General features: G+C 44.8%; 1 protein-coding gene across 4 annotated transcripts in view; it reads right to left on the reverse strand.

Annotated features, from left to right (window-relative positions):
- GRIA1 (glutamate ionotropic receptor AMPA type subunit 1) overlaps positions 1-7,797 on the reverse strand; it is a 123,189-nt gene extending 115,392 nt beyond the window's left edge. For all 4 annotated transcript variants that reach the window (XM_065644427.1, XM_065644426.1, XM_065644425.1 and 1 more), the window contains exons 1-2: positions 7,716-7,797; positions 5,471-5,608 (exon numbers count right to left, since the gene is read on the reverse strand). In XM_065644427.1, the coding sequence (XP_065500499.1) occupies positions 5,471-5,608; positions 7,716-7,797 (220 nt within the window). The remainder of the gene's footprint in view (positions 1-5,470; positions 5,609-7,715) is intronic.
- Between the last annotated feature and the right edge of the window lie 12,041 nt (positions 7,798-19,838).

The following is a 19,838-nucleotide window of genomic DNA, read 5'->3' on the forward strand; positions in this document are numbered from 1 at the left end:
TTTCTTGGGGAAAGCATATAGGACAAGCTCCCACCTTCAGTAGTGGCTGCGAATGCCGAGCACCCAGCGCCCGCCCCAGACCCCTGCAGAGATCTCGGACACAGGGGGCTGGTGTCACCCCTAGGGACCCGCTCCCTCCCATTCAGCAGGATTTCACCCATCAGCACCCTCCTTGGGGCTGGACCTGCCTCTGTAAGGTGCTGGCATCTCACTGAACAAACGTGCACTTACTAGAAAGCTACAGCCAATCCCTGCCAGAAACTGAGCATCCTCCACCTCAATTTGATCTAACGTGAATTGATCCTCTGTGATTCATCTGCCTGCATCACATCTTTTCCTCTTACAAAATCTAAGGAGATGTGCTTCCTTGTACTACCTATGTTGTACTAATCAGACTGCATCTGATCATTAAATCCATCTTTCTGTTGGCTTAACTCACATTAAATAGTCATAGCTAGCATCCTGAGCCCTGCAGGGGGAAAAAAAAAAAATCCCAGAGCATATACATGAGATTTCTGACACTGTGAAAATAAAAACAAATCTTCTAACACCACAATAACTACATACTATTACAGGGCTGGGCTTATTTAGACTGTGGAAGTTTAATTATAAAAGATTGCATTTTAATTGATTGCTGCTAGAATAATTACAGCAACACCTTTCCAAGAAATGGCGACCATCGTATGTTTGTCAACAAAGAAGCTTCCTTTAAATTCAACATGCAATAATTGTTTAATTAAGCCAAATTTAGATCCTCATTTGAGAACATTCAAATGTTTGCCTACTCCTTCCTGTCTCCGAGAAGTAATTTAAGAGATAAAAAGCAATCTCCAAAAATACTCTATCTATATACATAAGCATCCAAGAAAAAGAAATGCTTCATTTCATAGCTGATCTGGATCTAAGCTTGCTGCTATTGATAAGAACATAAGAACAGAGTGATCACTACAAATCCCTCTCTAATTGGTGCTGGGAGGCCTTCATAAAATATGAACAGACTCCAGACTACATATTCATTTTCTAATATGCAGAACAAATTCAACTGTTGATATCCTAGCAGCACCCACAGCCTGTACACAGTAGCAGAACCCCACAGTCACTGTAGCTGTGCATACATGGAAGGAGACGGATGAAAAAAATTCATTGTTTTTCAGCCTCCTTACAAGTTTTCTTGCAGTTGCAAAATCCTGCTGCTGTCCTGTGCAGATGTCTGTGTTTCGGGTGTGCAGCTCCTGACTGTCCCTCTCTCAGTAGCCCAACACCTAAGCACGCAAAAGCTGGTGACTGCATCAGCAAAGCTACAGGGCTCAGTGCTGAACAGCGGGTTAAGTCACTGGTCATCCCTACAAAGTGGCCTGTGTTTTGCAAGGACAGTTTTACAAAGCTGGTAACTCACCTTCTGCAAGTCCCGCTCAACAGGACGTGTACCTCCAGGAAGTCTGTCTGTGTTCCCTGCCAGGGACGTCTGTCCCTGAGCCATCGTCTTTCCTGGGCAGCGAGAGAAACCACCGTCTGCCCAACACTGCCCGGGCTCACCTGGGGACTCCAGCCAGAAGCCCAAAGCAGGAGTCTGCACCACAAATTAAATAAAGCTATGAAGCTGTGGCTGAAACGACTCATATACCCCAAGGAGCTGGGCTACACACAGGATGGGGATGCGTGTTACATGTGCACAAATGGAAGCTGAGATGAAGAATAAGAGAAAACCATTCCCAGCACTGGTTGTCTCAATTAAACAGCCTCTCATCCCTTTGCTGCCAGCAGGACACAGTGCTCGTGTCCTCTGCAGACCTCCCAGGGCAGGAACTTGCAGCTCTCTCCTAAGCTTCAGACCTCCTGCATCCTCACATCTGGCACAGAGCATCCGTCTTCCTGCATCTGCAGCATCAACCCTGCACACTCAGGCACAGCAAAACCCAGCAAGACAGAGTTTGCTAGCGACTACGTTGGGGACATAAAGCTCTTTTCTAAACGGGGCTGAAGACAGAACCTATGAACATGGCTTTAAAGCTCATAAGAAGGGTTTTGCTTGGCTATTATAAGTCATCAGGCAAACCTTTCAGCTAAGCCACACCATTTTACCCTTTACAGTCACCTGGCACTGCTGTACGCTTCTGCTGAAGGAAGGACTCTAAAGTCACGTTCCCTCTAAACAATTGCCTTGGCCTGCAAAGAAACAGCACAAAAATGTAAAGTCTCCTAACCTTTAGTTAAGAACCCTTGAAGCAGCAGCTGTGTATTTCCATACTGGTAAGCCACACCACACACCAAGCTGCAAACAGAGCCTGGTCATTACCATCTATTCTGTGGGAAGGAAGCAATTCAGGAAGATATTTCAGTTATTGAAATGTGCCCATGTTTCAGCAATGCAGCAACATTAGCATCAACCACACACATGAAATATGAGGTTACCGCACACTGTATCTACTATTTTTTTTCTTAATGATTACTGTTTGTTTAAAATCATAATTACTGATGTGTTATGCATAGGGACCACAGAACCCATAGATCAATGCTGATCACAATCACTCCATAATGACAAGAAGTCCACAACTGGAAGCATCAGAAATGCAAAAGTTATTGCTGGGCTGTCACAGAGGCAGCCCAGTGACAACAGCAGCCTCCTGATATTTTACAGATTTATCACTTTCATGGGTATTATTGTTACCAATTTACGATCATCACTAGCACATCATTAACAGCTCCCTATCACTGTCACCTCTGCACAAATGGCTGCATCTCATACTGTAAATTCACCCGCTGTCACACCAAAGCTTGCTCATCCTGGTATGCAGATCTGTGTCAGGCAGAGGTAGACAGTGTCACAGCTGATGCTAAAATACATTTTGCATACAATCTCCTTAGACAGGATGCTGTCATTTTGCTGCAGTTCATCCCGCCACTTAAGCATCACCCCACAAGCTGCCCAACAAGGTTTTTTGCTTCTGCTGTCACCACTGATTCTTAATATATATTCTGTACTTTGAATAATGCTGCTTCAGGCACTTGCCGTAAGGGCTACATTTAGCACATGAGGCCAGATCCCAGCACAAGGTAGGACTTGCCATGGGGCCGGGGCCTATTAGTTGTCCCCAGATATCCTGTTGGAGACTCTGATAGGGGCAGCACCAGGTTTACAGGGTCCAAACACCCTTGACTTAACCATCCAAGAAACAGGTAACACCAATGACAAGGAAGCACTGTGTTCTCTATCTCCATGGGAACAAAACCCAGTGCTTTTAACTGGAAGCATGGCCAGTCTTTCTCAGAAGATAAGGACCACTGCGTGGGCAGAGTTTTTATTCTCTGTAAATATACAGATCTTTGTGCTGATATCTAGTCCTGGCAATTTGGAATTTGCTGGAAAAACAAAGGAAGGAGATAATTCCTGGCAAAAGTTTCACACCAGCCCTAGAGTACTAAAAGCAGGGTGGTGGGTTTTGGTTTGGTGGGGTTTATTTTGGCCTTTTTTTTGTTTTATTTGAGTTTGTTTGGTTGGTTCCCCTAGGGTACATGGAATAACACCTTCTTTTGTACTTACAAAACAAATGCTGCCTTCCATAGTAAGGAAGAACTTAGGAAGTTTTTAATTATAAGAAAAGAAAAATGAGGACAAGTGAAGTTGGACTGTGCAGAGTGCTCTGCTGGTCTGATCTAGGACAGTGTGCCCTACATAGAGCTCAAATATAACATCCTTTGGGAGGCTGCCTTGCTTCCATTCAGCTTTTGTGAGACCGCCCGTGCCCCCGTGGTACTAATGACAGATTTCTGAAGCATAACTAGTATGATGATCTTGCTATCAACATTAATGTTGTAAACAAAACCATTAGCGGCAGGCGTCAAGAAGGAGGGAAAACTATGCGCAGATGGAGAATTTATTCCAGTGATATTCTTGCAGCTTCTGCTTTCTTCCTGCGACCAGCACTGAAATAGCTCATCCCCAGCCAGAGTCAGCAACTCTACCCTAGGTGGGTGATGCTTTCCCTTGATAGATACAAGGTCTGTATTTTTTCTTCTATCTAGTTTTCCTGCCAAGGAAGTGCCATTGGACTGAGCTGAAATTGTTGCTTTTCCTTGATGGAAGCTTTGTAGTTGGCAAATAGAGGGATACTAAGGAAAACAGAAAATCTTTACATGTGTCATTAGATGCTCCAGTGAAAGCGTGGCCAAATTATTACTTCTCTCCTATATCACACTGGCCAGCAAATTCCTGCAATGTTGTATTTGCAAACCTTCCAACAGAAGTAATCATAACTTTTTTTTTTCTCTTCAAAGAGCCTTATTAATTCTCGTCCTGTACATTCCCTAGTTCTTTTTGCAGGAAAGCATTTTTCTCTTCTGTGTATTTCTTAGCAGAGAGAACAGTTTGTGTCCACCTCTACCCCACTGTCCACATGACTAAACTGCAGAGAGGATGTTCCGATGAATCAAAAGGATACTACTGATGTGAGCCATCAACAATCCAACAGGCTCTACAAAGGGAAAGACTCCTCCAGTCCCTCCTGACAGTCCTCATACACACACACCGGCTCAGAGAGTGAAAGCAGTGTCTGACACCAGGTCGAACTGAGAGATTCTTGGTGCATCACAGCCCAGCAGCGCGAGCCCCTCGTGCGTAGCACCGTGCTGCTCACTCCCAAGGAAGCAAGTGCTGCAACATCCCCTACAGCAACCACAGGGCTGTGTTACGGGTTTTGTTTTCCTCTGGTTCCCTCCTGGAGAACCTCCCTGGTTGCTGCTGCATTACCTGGCAAGACAGTTACAAGTTTTTTTTCCTTTCTCAACTATATCATATAACAAGAACAGCACAGCTCATATGCTGTGCTGTAGGAAGGTACAAATACACCCTAGGATTGACTCCGCAGTGCAAATTCCATCTTTAATACTTGGTTTTAGAGCCAATTATTTCACTGGTTCTTGAAACTAGAACTCTTACCTCTCAGCAATTATTAGGCATGCCCCTTATTTGGGATCTGGACTCCACTTGCACCAAGCTGCTGTTCTCTACTAGATCTTACTTAAATTACAAGGACAGATGGCTAAACTGGGGCTAGAGAAGAAGTTGTTCACACTAAACAGAGACTTCTGTGCACCCCGTGGGTGGAAAAGGGCATCTCTGTTGTACATCACGGCTATAGGAAATATGGGAATGAAAAACCTCAACATGATTCGGGCAGAGGTTAGAGAAACAAGAGGGAACGAATTGTTGGGGGGTTTATATCACTTTGGAAGCAACGGAAGAGAAAAGGCACAACATGCTGAATAACCACAACACTACCTTACCCCTATGTCTCAGCACAAACCAAAGTGATTCAGAAATGCTTTGCCCATGTATTCAGGGTTGTCTTACATAGACCTGAAAGGAGTTACATGTTTGAAGCAAGATGTCCCATATTTCAGACACAAAAAGATACCAGTCAGGAATCAAGAAACCAAAGTAAGAGAGCACATGGCAAACACCACTACTTACAGGTGTATGTCATTTCAAAGCTGTCGCTAATGTTCACAATGTCGATCTGGGGAAGGAGCTTAGGGGGTTCCGTGAGCTGAGACAATGCAAACCTAAAAGCCGCATGTTCCTGGGACTGTTGATTAGGAAATAACCCCCCTGGAGAGAAAAACAGAACAAGAAAAAATGTCTTAAGCACACCCGTATTAGCAACCTCTTCTGTCCAAACACTCCAGTGAGCAGAGGCTACAGGTCCCCAGCCCAGATAGTGCCTCTACACTCCAAAATCTTCCAGCGCACAAGACCTGCGGGTTTCATATCCACTGCATGGGCTGGGAGCAGAAAACCTTTCCAGCCTGTGCATTCTGTAATGCCTGGATCATATACAGGAGCCCTTATGCATCCCTGGGCCGGCAGCCTGCGGGGTCTGGATGAACCACGAGGTTTGAAAGCTCAACCTCCTTACCCTCCATAACTTTAATGAAAGGAAACGGAATCACGGCCAATGTAACCTTTGTAAAGGAGGAATGAGTCTGTCGTCCTCTTTCTCTCACTTGTAACTAGGCTCAGTTTAAACCCTGCTGACTAAGGAGGGGTTTGTTCCAGGAGGGGTACAGGAGTTCCCCCACAATATGGGACTCCAGGGTGCTGGGCAGACTGGCACACCACTAAGTAGATGAGGACAGGGCTGCAAGGGTCAGAGTAACTTAGGACCCATGGCCAAACAACTGCTGCTACTGGAAGTTTGCTGCATGGAAAACCCCTAAATTTAACAGGTGACAGTGGCCAAACTCAAAGAGGGCAGGGAATCAAAAAGTTTGGCCTTCAAAGGGATCCATCTGAGCAGAAGCACAGGCAAGCCCAGAACCAGAGGATGATACAAATAGGATAGGAACTGGGACCAGACTGGACCCAGCCTCAGAGCCTTTCTGCCCCCACGGACCCGGAACAAAGCGCTGCGATAACCCGGCCCTAGGAAAAGTTTCCTGCTGCTCCCCCAGCTTGCGGCAGATCCCTCTACAGCCTCTAGAAAAATATTATTAAATTCAGACTGTCTAGTAATTTATACACATTTAAAGGCAGCACTGTTATTGGCATTTTATGAGTAGGGAAACAAAGGATTTTGCAACAATGCAGAATTAAAATAAAGAAGCAGAAAGTATTGGTTCCCATCCTCTAGGGCAGATGGCTTGAGGAAGAAACAAATGTGCAAGGACCTGCTATCAACGGCACTTTGCACGTTTTTAGAATAGAGGGCATCTCCTTGTTATGTGGAAAAGGGCTATTTGTGCATTAATATCCCCCTCCCCCGTTCCTCCCACCTCCCAGCCTAATCACGGTTGTCAGAGGAATAAGATGCTAGTAGCTGAGTTCAGCTATTACATGTGTTTGTTGAAAGGGAAAAAATCTGGGATGTTGCACAAATTTGGGGTAAAGCAGAGGCAGGAAGGGAGGGAGACAGGGACGCAGCATCAACAGCAATAAAAGCACCGATTGTGCAGCTGGACTCAGGCAGGAGTTGCCTGAACTTGGTGCATTAGCAATTGATTGGCATGGGAAAGAGAAGGGACGTGGGAAAGAAAACTGGCATGCCAGGGAAGAGAATTTGGGACCTGGTTACAAATCACCATCCCTAAAGATCAATGGGAGAGTAAAAATAAACCTGGGGAGGGAGGAAGAAGAGCGCTGAGAAGTTGCAGGAAAGGAGAAAGGAATCAAACAGGCACTGCTGGTTTCGCAGGGGAAGCGAGTAGCATGAAATGAAGAGAGACTTCAATGCAAAATCTTCCTCCAATAGCTCTGCCCTTATTCTTTAGCAACAACGACAGAGAGCGCCTGTTTGTTACCTCTCGTCCCAGTTACCTACAGATGAGAGCATCCTCACAAAAACGTATAATGCAACCACTGATTTTGCAAATGCAGCAACACACAACGGCAGCCCAGGCATTTCACAGAGCAAGAAACAGATATTTTTTTCGTGCTTCCTCCATTTCAGAGGCACTTTTTTCCCCTCTGTGTTGGTGTGTGTGCAGGCATTTATTCCCAATCTTCCCCTCCCCCAAAGCCAAATTGATACATCTCAGCTCTTGCAAAGCCGGTACCAACGCACAATTCCAGCCCTCACGGTTCACCCCCTCGCTCGCTCCCGCACACACACACACATTTTGTCTTTGCAAGCAAATGAACGGGTCAGTTTTCCACCATCGCCCCCTCTCCACCCCTACCCACTTACCGGGGAGCATCACTCCCCTGGCTCTGCACTCACCTATCTGGATATTGTTGGGGAAATTGGCCCCTAACACCGCCCCTAGGAAACTGGTGCAGAAGAAGGCAAAAATGTGCTGCATATTCCCTTTTGCATTGGCGAAAAAGAAGCCCAGTTCCAAGCATAGATTTGATTTTTCCCCCGCTCTGCTCTCTTTAGCTGCCTCTCTCGCCTCCCCTCCGCGGCGCCTTCAGGGCTGCGCGTCTCCCTCGCTCGGAATCCAGCGCCGAGTCTGCTGCTGAGCAGCGCCTGGCAGCAGGATTAACTGAGCCCCGGCAGAGAGAAACAGAGCCCGCTCCTCATCCACATCCCTCCCCCGCCACACACAACACACGCACACGCACACACCAGTCGCTTCCACCCAGCTCATTCGCCTTCTCCCAGTTGGAGCTCAAACAGCTGGGGGTATCACATTCCCCCCCGCCCCGGCTTCTCCCCACGGGCGTCCCGGCTTGGGGTCTCTAAGGGCAATTCCCACCTACCCCTAAATTCCCGGGTTTTCCCCTCAACTGCGCTTGGCAGGAGCTTGAAGGAACCTGTAAATCAGTAGGTGGCAAACTCCTCTAGAGAAAGGGCTTAAACTCCTCTGGCTCTGCTCCATCGCTTCCCAACCTGGGCTCTCACCCCTGGGTCCGGGAGGTGAACAGTTCAGCCGCTACAACCCGGCTCATTAGGATAACAAAGAGGGTCGTATCCTGCAAACGTTGCTTGGAAGGAAGGATTTCAGAGCAACAGACCAGAGATACCAAAGGAGGAAAAAAGGAATTCCCCACCATCACCTTTCTCGTTGGATTTTTACTGACCACTGTTAACCTATGAGGCATTTCACCCCTGAGCTTGATATAGAAGAATCTGTGCTCACCAGCACCATCGGATAAGGCAGGCTTCCAAAATTGGGGGGCTGTTTTGGCCTGGATCATTATAGGAGCTGTTCTGTGGCAGTTCTAGTGAGGCTGGAGCTTATTTGACCATAAGCAGCTTTGCTCAAAAACAAAACAAAGCACACCCCACACAAACACCATCACCAAACAATAAAAGTAACGACAATAAAAACCCGCTCCTAAGAACAACCTGGGATTTAGAAGTATTTGAGGAAGAACTGCTGTGAACACAGAGCCACAGACATCTTAGAAAGGAGAGAAAATTCACCCATTCTGCTCTGAAACAAAGTTCCAAATCAAACTTGAGGCCTCTTGTGCCAGAACCTGAATATCCATGTCCAAGCACAGCTATCCTGTCCTTACCGTTTACAGACTGAATACACACAAGTGGTAAATAGGAGGAAACAGAAAGAGAAAAGGATGTTTGTGGCAGAGTTAGAAACAGGACTCTGATGCCCCATGTCCTGGTTTGGTGTAGGGTACCCTGCCCTGGTCCCCACGTGCCATCTCCAACTGCATGTAGTTAAATTGAAAGAGCAAAGAGCGGTGACCAATATTCCAAGGCTAGGAATTGCTCCCACATGAGGAACAGTTGGACAGACAAGGACTCTAAAAAGTGGGACAAGCAAAGTGTGTTGTGACCAAAGCCTACAAAATCTGCAGTAGCACGAAGACATACCCTGTTGGACATACAACCCAGGTGTGACATAACTTTATGGTGCACAGACAACACTACACTTTCTATCCTCAAGCCTTTTATGAATAGAATAGTCTTGAAAACAGAAGTATAGCATCTTTTTGTTGGCAGGTCCTCTATTTCCTCTGAAAGAGATTTACCACAGGTTTTATTCCCCTTACAGCCCTTCCCTCCAGCTGCAGAGTCCTCAGGCAGAGCAGCATCATTCACAGTCATACACAATCTCCACAGCCAAACGTGACAATGACTGGGAAATCATCTCTGATGTGGCTATACACACAGGCTCTGGGTAAATGAGAATGGACCGTGATCCTTGTACAGGCCTTCATTTCATCTCTGCAAATAAGAGTTTGGAATCTTTAACCTCTTCCCAGACATTTTTATGGATTTCACTGTGACTTATGGGATGACAAAACACTTAACCACTCATATAAATGTCAGAGTAGGTTTAGGGTCTCAGCATTGTATGCTAATATGTTAGAGACGTTCCTTTTCTCTAGGTTTCCTGTAGTATCAGAAGGGAGTTGCACTAATGCCTGCAACTTCGTGGCCTCTTACGAGGACAGTACCTACAGTTACACTGCAAAAACAGATCACAGAAGACTTACGTGTTCCTTATAGCAAGCAATAAAAGATCCTTCTAGGACAGATTTCTATTTTCCCCAAGCCACCCTTGACCCAGGCAATAACTTTTGGTGCCAGTGACTTCAGGGTCGTTAGAGCGATTGCTTGGGCACTCAGGAGTCAGTTACCGGTGGCCAAAGGATGTTCCTACCCTGTCTCACTGCCTGGGTGACCAGCATCGCAGAGTCATATTCAAGCAAACCAAATTTACATTTGCAGTTAGTAGGTAGCACCTTCAGAATTCCATCTCTCTCCTTGTATAATTTAAGCAATACTGATTTGAGGCTAAAATAACCTGCTGAGAGATTTTATGGGCCCCTGATTTCCATCCAGAATTTAATATAAACAGCTGCATCTGTAACCTGAAGAAAGGCACTGAAGGATAACCAGCACAACAGAAAGATGTTTTCAAAACTCCCAAACAGCCTATCTGATAATAGTAATAGTAGCCATAACAATAAAATATTGTAATAGCTCGCAGAGAGCTTGCAGTCGCATTAATTAACAACGCTGCTTTTGTCTATAAACCTCTCAAAGTGCAGGTGGCTTAACAAGGAGAACCTCACCACAGCCTAACAAGATAAGTTGTAATAAGATCATTATTTTAAGAAGATATTAGTTTCCTTTTTCCTTATAGATAGCAGCATTTTATTCAGAGTTTGTTAGCACAAGGGTGTTTAGAATTAACTCCAGCTGCTCCGAAGGTTCTTTAAATCAACATCAAAGCAATATAGCTTCTGAACTTTTGGCTAAACACCAAACTAAATATTGGGGAATTAATGAAAGTCTTCGATGTCATGAGGGTAGACATGAGAAACAGATCGATTCACTGGTCTTCTGAGAGAAGAGCCCAATTGAATTATAATATCTAGATTCTTCAGCTGAAGGATCTTATTCTTCCTTTCAGATTTCACAAAACAAAGAAAATAATTCAATACAGCATGTAAGTATATTGCACAATGCCATCTTAGTCAGGAGCAAATAAAAATACCAAGGAGTGGAGTTGTGAAGACCTGTATTTTGTCTTAAAGGGCTTGTAAGACACAGGTGGGTCAAGCAGACATCTCATGGTTAACAAAGAGCATCTAACAAGGTCTTATGGGAGCAATCCACGCAATTGAGTGTAATGTATTGGGTAAACTAATGTATATTTTTTAAAAGGCTTTCCAATTTAAGGTAAGAAATGCTATAACAGAATTTTTAGAGTGTGCAGCTGGTTCATTTATGATCTTTGCCAGGCATAAGAATAAGAAAACAAATACATCAGAGCTTCTGTTCCCGTTGTGCTCTGCCTGCAGCTGACCTTGCTGTACTGGGAGAGAACCCCTGTTCTCACCCATTTCTGCTCCAAGGTTTTGTACACCAGAGAATTTTGTCTCTGTGGAGGCTGTCTACCACCTTTCTCTTTTCTCTGCTCTTCATGTCGTGAAGCTGTCCACACGAGCAGAATGATCTGCCTTCACTATCAGAGCTTTTGTTTCCAGGATAGGAAATAAGCTGTTGTTGCAGTAGATATATTTCTGTACCAGAAGCCTTGGAAAAACAAAGGACTCATTCACATGCAGAATCCTCCAGCCTTGAAAAATGAGGAAATCAACAGAACTCGGCATCCATCTGACCTCCCAGCAGAATTATTTCCCCCTGTGCCCACTGCGTTTTACATGATGCTCCTGAATGTCTTTAAAGAGACTACTGAAATACTACTATTTCTGAAATTCCTTTTCTTTTCTAGCTGGACAATCTCTATAGGAGGCTTTTGATAAAGAGCAAAGTGTAATTATAGTGATTAATTTAAATAAACTCCAAACACCACAGACTCTCTTACAGGTTTCACAGAGCCTCAGTATAAATGAATGCTAATGGAGTCACATGCATTTCTCTCCCTGCCTTGTTCACCTCGATTTTGTTATTTTGGATTATGCACCTCTCAAGGAACGATCATAGTGCAGGTGTTGAGAGAACAGACTCCAGAAATTCAAAATGAGGAAAATTTAGAAGCGAACAAAGAGGAAAATGGGTGAGACAGCTCCCTCCATTCACAGCACCGACATACTGGGGAGCGTGTGTGCCGATAGCCCTCGGCACACCTACACCCGGCAAACATATGCGCAGTCACCGGTGCCACCCACACGAAGATGACACCGATAGACACGGTTAGGAGCGCGTACGTGTGCCGTACGTGCACACACACACGTGCTTGCTGGAGCAGGTGGCACAGCTCAAGGGTGTTTGCTGGGATGCGGAGCTGCTGCAGAGGGGCAGGAGCGGCTTTGCAGCCCGTTGAACTTCCACTGCATTTTCTAAAGCGGGTTTTAGCCTGCACAGGGATTTTGGACCTGCAGCCAAGCTCTTCACTCATTCTTCCTCAGAAAATTCCTACTGAAGTAGAAACTATGGGACTTCAGCCTCTTTAGGGTCATTTCTGTGGGTCCCTACATAGTTTATTTTACATCATACTTGCTTCAATCTTTTAAACTTAGAAGGTATTATTTACACCACTGAAAAAAACAACAACAAAAAAAATATCACATCTACCAAATCATTTTTGGTAGAATTTCCTTTACAACAATAACAACATTTGGCATCAGGCAGAAGAAAAAGAAATTTTCTCTCATCAATGAATCAGGCCTGAGGTGTCTATGGTCCCTCTCTTCTTTACACAGCAGCTGGAATTGTCAAATGAAAAGCTCTGACATCCCAGAAGCAACTCAGAGAACTTAAAGGAAACACAAGCTTCATAATGTGCACTAAAACGAGATGATGTGTGACAAGGGCAACACCTGAGATCACGATAACTCCAAGCAGGTCCTAACTGATGCCAAACATCTAGGGGCTGATGATCTAAGGTCACCAGATATTGTTTCTTAATTTACTGACAGCTGATTGGGGAAGCCTGATGTAAACTGAAACTGGGGAACGTCAGCTTTTTCCACAAACTGTACAAGAATGTGCTTCTGTTGTCATCCTGATCGGCTTATTACCATATTTATAAGAAATGACTTCTTGCTTGCTGTGGGATAATTAAGTAAGTAAATGGACTGGAAGATAAACCCGTCAATCAGAATGGCACTGAAAACATGGAGCACCCTTCAGCTGGAAATTCATGAGCAGCAGCTGGTAAATGGATGCTGTGCTGAGGCTCGGAGCACCCGCAGGCTATGATCAGTCTGGCGAGGTCCATGTGCTCCCATGAGCTGGGCTTCACTGCCACCCGGCATGGATGGATGAGGAGCCTTCAGTACAACGGGGTCAGGGCCTTTCCTGGAGTCAAGTAAGGATGTAACCTGCGCACGCAGTCCAAGTTGAATTCAAGCATCAAATGCTAGAAATTCAGATCTCGGCAGTTGTTTGTCCCACCATCTGGCTGGCCTCTTGATGACGGCTTTGCTTCCATCCGATGGGCTGAACATGCTCAGCTAGGGACAGTTCAGGCAGACAGTGATGCAAACAGCCCTGCACTCATGAAAACACTACGAATTTGTGATGAATCCTGATTGACCCCTTTACTGACTCCCCTGAAAGAAGACTCTGCCATCTGCAACCCCAAAAATGTTCTCTTCCTCATACTGGGAAGGCTGCTAGTACTTGTGGGTTTTTTTCCTGGTGAATGGTTGATTTATAACTACTTATAGAAAAGCTCTGCACCCTAGTCTCAGTTTACGTTCTTTGCTGAGTCATAAACATAAATCAGAGTTGTGGGTGGATCCCTGTTTGTTATTAAAGCACCTTATGCTTCTCTGAGCCTCGCCAGAGGAAGCAGAAATTACTAGTAATACATTAAAGTTACAGTAGGTCTACAGTTGTTTGAGAATATAATACCCCCCGGATTATTGCTACAGATTGTGCTGTTGTGTCATTTTCTCATTGAATAGAAAAAACAAATAAATTAAGTATTTTAAAAAGTTGAAAATTTATTGTAAGAGGATTATTTACTGTGAAAAGCCAGACACAGTGGATGCAACCTAATTCAGAAACTATGGTTATCAATAGTTCAAGTCAAACATTTGTTTGTGTGACAAAGTTTTCATTCACTCAAAATTCCCAAAACATTGTGAATGCTCCAGATGAAATAAAATAATGATTGAGGTGATTATGCAGTTTAATATTGATATATGAATCAACCCTCATTTTTAATCCCTGGCATCAAACCCAAGACGCACAAAAAACAAATGTGAAATGAGGAAGATAAAAGGAGGCTGATTTAAGGAAGGAAAAAAACCCAAAAAGCAGCAGCAGCAATTGCCACAATTCAAACAGCCTTGCAAAGATCCCATCATTACCATCTGGCTCAGCGTTTCCCAGGCTGCTTTGCTAACACACAACATAAACAAACATGTGGGCTGTGCTTTAGGGTGGCTGATCTTGGCCTTTCTAATAGTCAAAGGAATCAAAGCTTTGAACTGCAGTAGCTGAGTCAAGAAAAGAAGTATCAATTTCCCATCCTTGCATCACATCCCACTGTAGCAGGCTGCCTGCTACCAGCTGGGAAGGGGGAACTCTATGCACAAAAGAGCAAACCTTAAAAAAAAATATCACCAGAATTGTCAGTGTCTTTCTGTCACTAGTTTCTGCAATCAATACAGATATTCACATCACTTCTCCTCGTTCCTTAATTGCTACCCATGCTTTATCTCAGAGAGAAATAGGAATTGCTGTGCTGGATCGAATCACACAATCACACAAAATCCCACCCTGTCTCGGTCTCGCTCATAGCATGGTACATCATGCATTAGCAGTCTGTACATGTTAAATGGGTTGGATTTCACAAAGGCTAATAACTGGAGATAGACACCTGTGAAGAGTCTACAGGGAGAGGATTTTTTTATTTCCACATGTGGACCCTGCAGAAATAACCTGGCCTCACTCAAAATACATCAGATGATAAAGTCATTGTGATATGAAATAGCATTACGCAATTTTATCTGAAAAAGTTCTTTAAATTCTTAATGGATCTGAAAGCAAAAGGCTTCTGATTTTAGTTTAGGAGAGGAAGAAACTGAGATTTACAGAGTTTCTAAATAAACAGGAAGTCAGAAACCTGTCCATTCTTGGAAAAAGCACAGAGAAAGGTTTCATGACAGGACACAGAAAGTCATTAGAGCTGGAAAGAGTCTGGCATCACTTTGTTGAAAGAAGAGATGAATGGGGGCTAAGGAACTCCAGGTAGTCAGAGTACTGCCTGGCCTGGAGGCACTCATCACACACATCATGTGTGTCTTTGATCCCCTTCTATAGCTCAAAAAACCCCTATCTTTTTACATTCCACAAGGTAGTTTTCTACAAACGTGTGGCAGAGGTCCATAGCACTCGGATGTCCCAGCTTTTTGCTACTTCGGAGGAGCATCCAAGCCCTCAGTGGCTCCACAGCGTGGCTGGTCACCGTGACGTGCCAGAGGGCATTGCTGCCCACTCTGCAGATGTGTAATTGGAGGGGAAGGGGACACATTCAGCAGCAGCAGCTGCTCTCTGCAGTGCAGTGGGCTGGGGCAGGGGAACTGCATTTTATGGACACTCAATAGCAAGGTCTTCAGCTGAGCTGTCGCTGGTGGGCTGCTCCATTTGGGACAAAGAGCTGTAAAGCTAAAGGGGTGGATAAGGGTCTGTAGGTTATCTATAATTTCCCCTCTTCATCCTTTAGACACCACAGAAGTGACAGAGAACTAAGGATATAATCTGAAACAAATGTCGTGTTTAAAGAATCATACTGTTTTCCAGGCTAGAAGGGAGAGATAAGAAAGATGATACAAGGCCTCGATACACTGTGTGTTTCTGGAGGCGTCCCACATTTAGAGACTTTCTGTGCTCATTAAGATTTTTGCCCAAGACTTTCTGTACATCACAAACACAGATCAGTGCTGTATTACAAACAAAAAGCTAGACTTCCTTTGTACTCCCAACAACAGACCCAGACAGGAAGAACAGCACACAAACACCATGTCACCCAGTGCACCGTAAAGTTTGCAACCTGGTGTAACACCACCTGCCTTTAGAGTGAGCAGGAATCAGATGAGAACATGTCATTAGTGAGCTCCATCCAGTCCTACAGACAAAGCACAGAGCCGTGCAGCTTCAGTCACCAAAAAAAGTCAAATGAGAATTTGCAGGAAGATGCAGTAATTGCTTTAGAAACCATGTGCATCCAAGTATTCTCACTTCAGATACAGCCTAGGACTATCAAGCAGCTGCACTGAGTCACATTACTCAAGGAACCTGATGCTACTATTAAGTTCTGCAGAAAGATCACCATTCAACCTACAGCATCATTCCACCTCACCCACAGAAAGCTTCGATCATCCAGCTACCAGTGGTCAGTGATTTAAGAAAAAGAGCATTTCTCCCATCTGAGACATAGGCAGAGAAAGCAATTTGCCTAAAATCCCAAAGCCTGCAGGAAGGCTGAGGCTGAAATCCACAGGGCAGCTCTCTGTGCTGCAGGAACTAAAGGAAAGTCCTCAAGCATGAAAGTCTCTTGTACTTGTCACAGCTCTTGCCTCTCCTGCCCACATCTTGTAGGAAAGCCCCCAAGAGCTATTGCCATCTGTAGCAGCATGATGGCAAGTGGTACACTGCCTAAAACAACACAGGGAACCACAGACATTTGGAATCAATTCAGGTGAACGTGGTGCTGCTTTGTAAAATGAATAATATACCACTGATTGATTTGTGAGACTCACTGCTAACAGAGCACGGGTTTCTTCTGGACACTGTGCAACCAGCCCTAGTGATGAAAGGCAGGTTTCTATCTGCTCAGATCTTGCTTTGATGCTACAGGTCCAGAGCTGAGAGACTAAAGGGAGAGACAAAGTGCAATGCAAAGACCTGGTGACCTAATTCATTAACTACAGGCTGCTTTCAGCTATATGACTGTGCTGTACTATGTACATTTGACGGGCTCACATACATCTCTCTTTTCCTCATTCCTGCTAAGAAACAGAAGATATTTAGACTTCCTATCTAGTGTGATGATATCATATTTATTTATAAATGTTCATCTTAGAAATAAAAAGATGGAGAAGATAACTGCCCTGCATTTCAACTTCTTGCTCAGGGCTTGTGCTGCAGCCTCATGAGTTGAGCTGGCCCCTTCTGAGTCCTCTGGATGGTGAGCCACAGGTGCTGGGAGAGCTGTCCCTCTCCAGCTGCATCCGCAAAGCCGTCCTGCCTCCTCCAGTTTTTGCAGTGAAGTGTTTTCCCCCAAGAGTTGTGATTATGAAATGTCACCGTGGAAACAGTTGGAATATAATATGTGCTTGCTCGCTCTCCCCCCACCCTTCCTCCCCTCCCACCAGCCTCCTCACTTTCTGAAGCTGTGTTTGCTGCACAAGAAAAACCCTTCTTGCTCCCCTCCTCCCCGCAAACCTGCAAAGGGGAGTGTCTGTGCCTCACAGTTACTGTGACAAAAACAGATGCCTCAGAAAAATATCCCTATTCATTAAGAGCTCCCTGGTACCTTGTAGCAAAGCTAAACCTACAAAACTCAACCGGGTGTTGCTGCAGTTACCAGGACTTCCCGCCTTCCTCTGCCAAATAATACCACTTCTGTAAAATGGCATTATAAAAAGGCTTTGAGCCAGTAGGAACCTGGTCTGCTCTTGCTATAACTGTCAACTCAAGAAAGTATTAAAGCAAAGCATAATTCCCTATCACATGTCTGTGCTGTCCTCTTAGCTCTGCTGTCCCTTTCCCATTAGTGTTATCATGAAAGCATAACAGACACACATCTTGGTTTTCTCTCTCGTGTCCTACCACCCAGAGACAGGTCTTCAGATGAGTTCTTTGTGCTCTGCCTATGTTAATAAAGCACAAATTTCCCCTCATCATGATTTCTTCCACACTTCTCATCAGCATCACAAAACAGAGCTGTTCACCTGGGAGCAGAAAGGTCAGTTCACTTTGGATCTGACACATGGTATCTTGTAGCTCCTGGAATATAATCAGCTCATATTTATTTTGTATGACTGCAGCACTATAAAAGAGCGGGGGCTGTTCCAGAGAAATCTTCAGTTTCTTGTAAGAATGTGCAAGCAAACCCCAGGGAAAATTTGAGCTCAAGAGACTGGTACTGAACAGGCCTCTCTCTCTGGCAGAAAATGCTGTTGTAGTTCTCAAAATCACATAGGGGATTTAGATGCCCATTGGTATTTGTTAATTTTAATTAACGAGGATCACACATAAAGATCCCCCAGGCAATTTCTAAAATGTCAGGCAACAGGACTTCGAGGGCTGCACAGATTAATCCATTCAGTGGGACTCTTGCCCATTCACTAGTCATTAGAAATGGTCTAAAGATACTCTCCGCAGTCGTGTGTGCATATATGACAGGACAACACAAGGAACCAATGGATTTCCCTGATTCTCAAGCAGCCTTGAGCTTCCACGGCAAGATTCACACACACTGTTCCCCCTGTAGCTCCCCAGACATCCTTGCGCAAGCTGCAAGGTGGTACTGTCAAGGGTAGGGAAGACAGAAAAAGTGACTTCTGCTTTGGGAGAGGTGGGAAACCCAGGCAGGAGCTCCACTCATTGCTGGCTTGAAGGAAGGCAAGGGAACATGCCTTGATGACTTGACCAGTTGGAATATATGACCATTTCACATGCAACGAGGCCTTTAAGGTAACTCTAAGAGATGCCTGTTGGAAGTGCAAGTCCCAAGAGGTCTCCAAGGCTGATGCTTTGCAGTCAAATGCTCAGTTTCTATTTTTCTGCACTGCGACAACTTAACTTGTGAGCAGCATGGAAAAGATGATGCACCCGTGATCACAGAGAAGGTGCTTCCTGGTCCATATGCAAGCCACAGCCCTCTGAGAAAGTGGCTTGCAGTTGCTGTTGTCCTCATTACTACCTCACCAGCAGCCTGGTGCACAGAGCAGTATGAGCTAGTCTGATTGCATTTTACAATAAGATCAGCTCAAGAACTAAAAAAAAAAAAAAGGTTTCTTGGGTGGCATATAGCAGTATTTGCACTCTGAACACATTCCTTCAGCTGCTTTGCTCCTTTAATGACAATCCAGAAACAGGCATAGGAAATCCCTGAGACACACTAATGGACACACCTCCTATCCTGGTCTCCAAATAAGCAATTTAAATTGGCAGCATCTCTCATCAGAATTGTTAATTCTCCACCATGCCACAGCCTCCCATAACTCCTAGGCTCACCAGGTGGAGAAGAATTACAAAGACTCTCAACTTAAATACCGCTTCTATTTCTGACATGCTTTCAATTATTTGCAAAGGCAACCTGTCACTCACATACCATCGCCCTCTTCACTGATCACTGCACTGATAACACTTTGCAGCAAAACCCCTTTCACCTGGGGAGGTGTACAAAGATAAGCAGTTGTCTCAAGATCAGGCTGTGCTGCAAAGCTGTGGTAGCAGCAGTGATGGAAATGGAGCCCCGAAGTCCGTGACCACAGACCAAAATGCTGGCACCAAAAGGGCCCCCCAATATTGGGAAATAAAGAAAACCACTCATGCCTTTCCTTCATTTGGCTTTTCTCAGTCTAGGGCTGCAGCTGCGATGGGAAGAGCCAGAGAGCAAAGAGCTCAGTGGCAGCAAACAATGCTCATCCTTTCACCTGCCACTACAGGCAGAGCAACCACAAGGCTATCAAGTGGGTCAAAGCCAGCTTCATTGCCCCACAAAGCATTTTTCACATGTCCAGTACCTCTTTTGGAGAGCAATTCAGGATATCTGCTATTTTAACCATAAGTAGGATTTGGATTTCTCACTTAAGTGACTACGAAAAACAACGACCACACCCACACACCACACAAAACTGTCCCCAATTACTAGACTCAATTCTTCAACGTCAAAGCAGCATAGGTGATAAGGGAAACAGTCCCATTCATACCTGGGCACCAGTTAATTACTAGGCACTCAGATGAGCCTGTAGCCTTAGGCAAGGTGAGTTAGGAGTG

The sequence above is a fragment of the Caloenas nicobarica genome, chromosome 13 (genome assembly GCF_036013445.1).
Source record: "Caloenas nicobarica isolate bCalNic1 chromosome 13, bCalNic1.hap1, whole genome shotgun sequence".
NCBI lineage: Eukaryota > Metazoa > Chordata > Aves > Columbiformes > Columbidae > Caloenas > Caloenas nicobarica.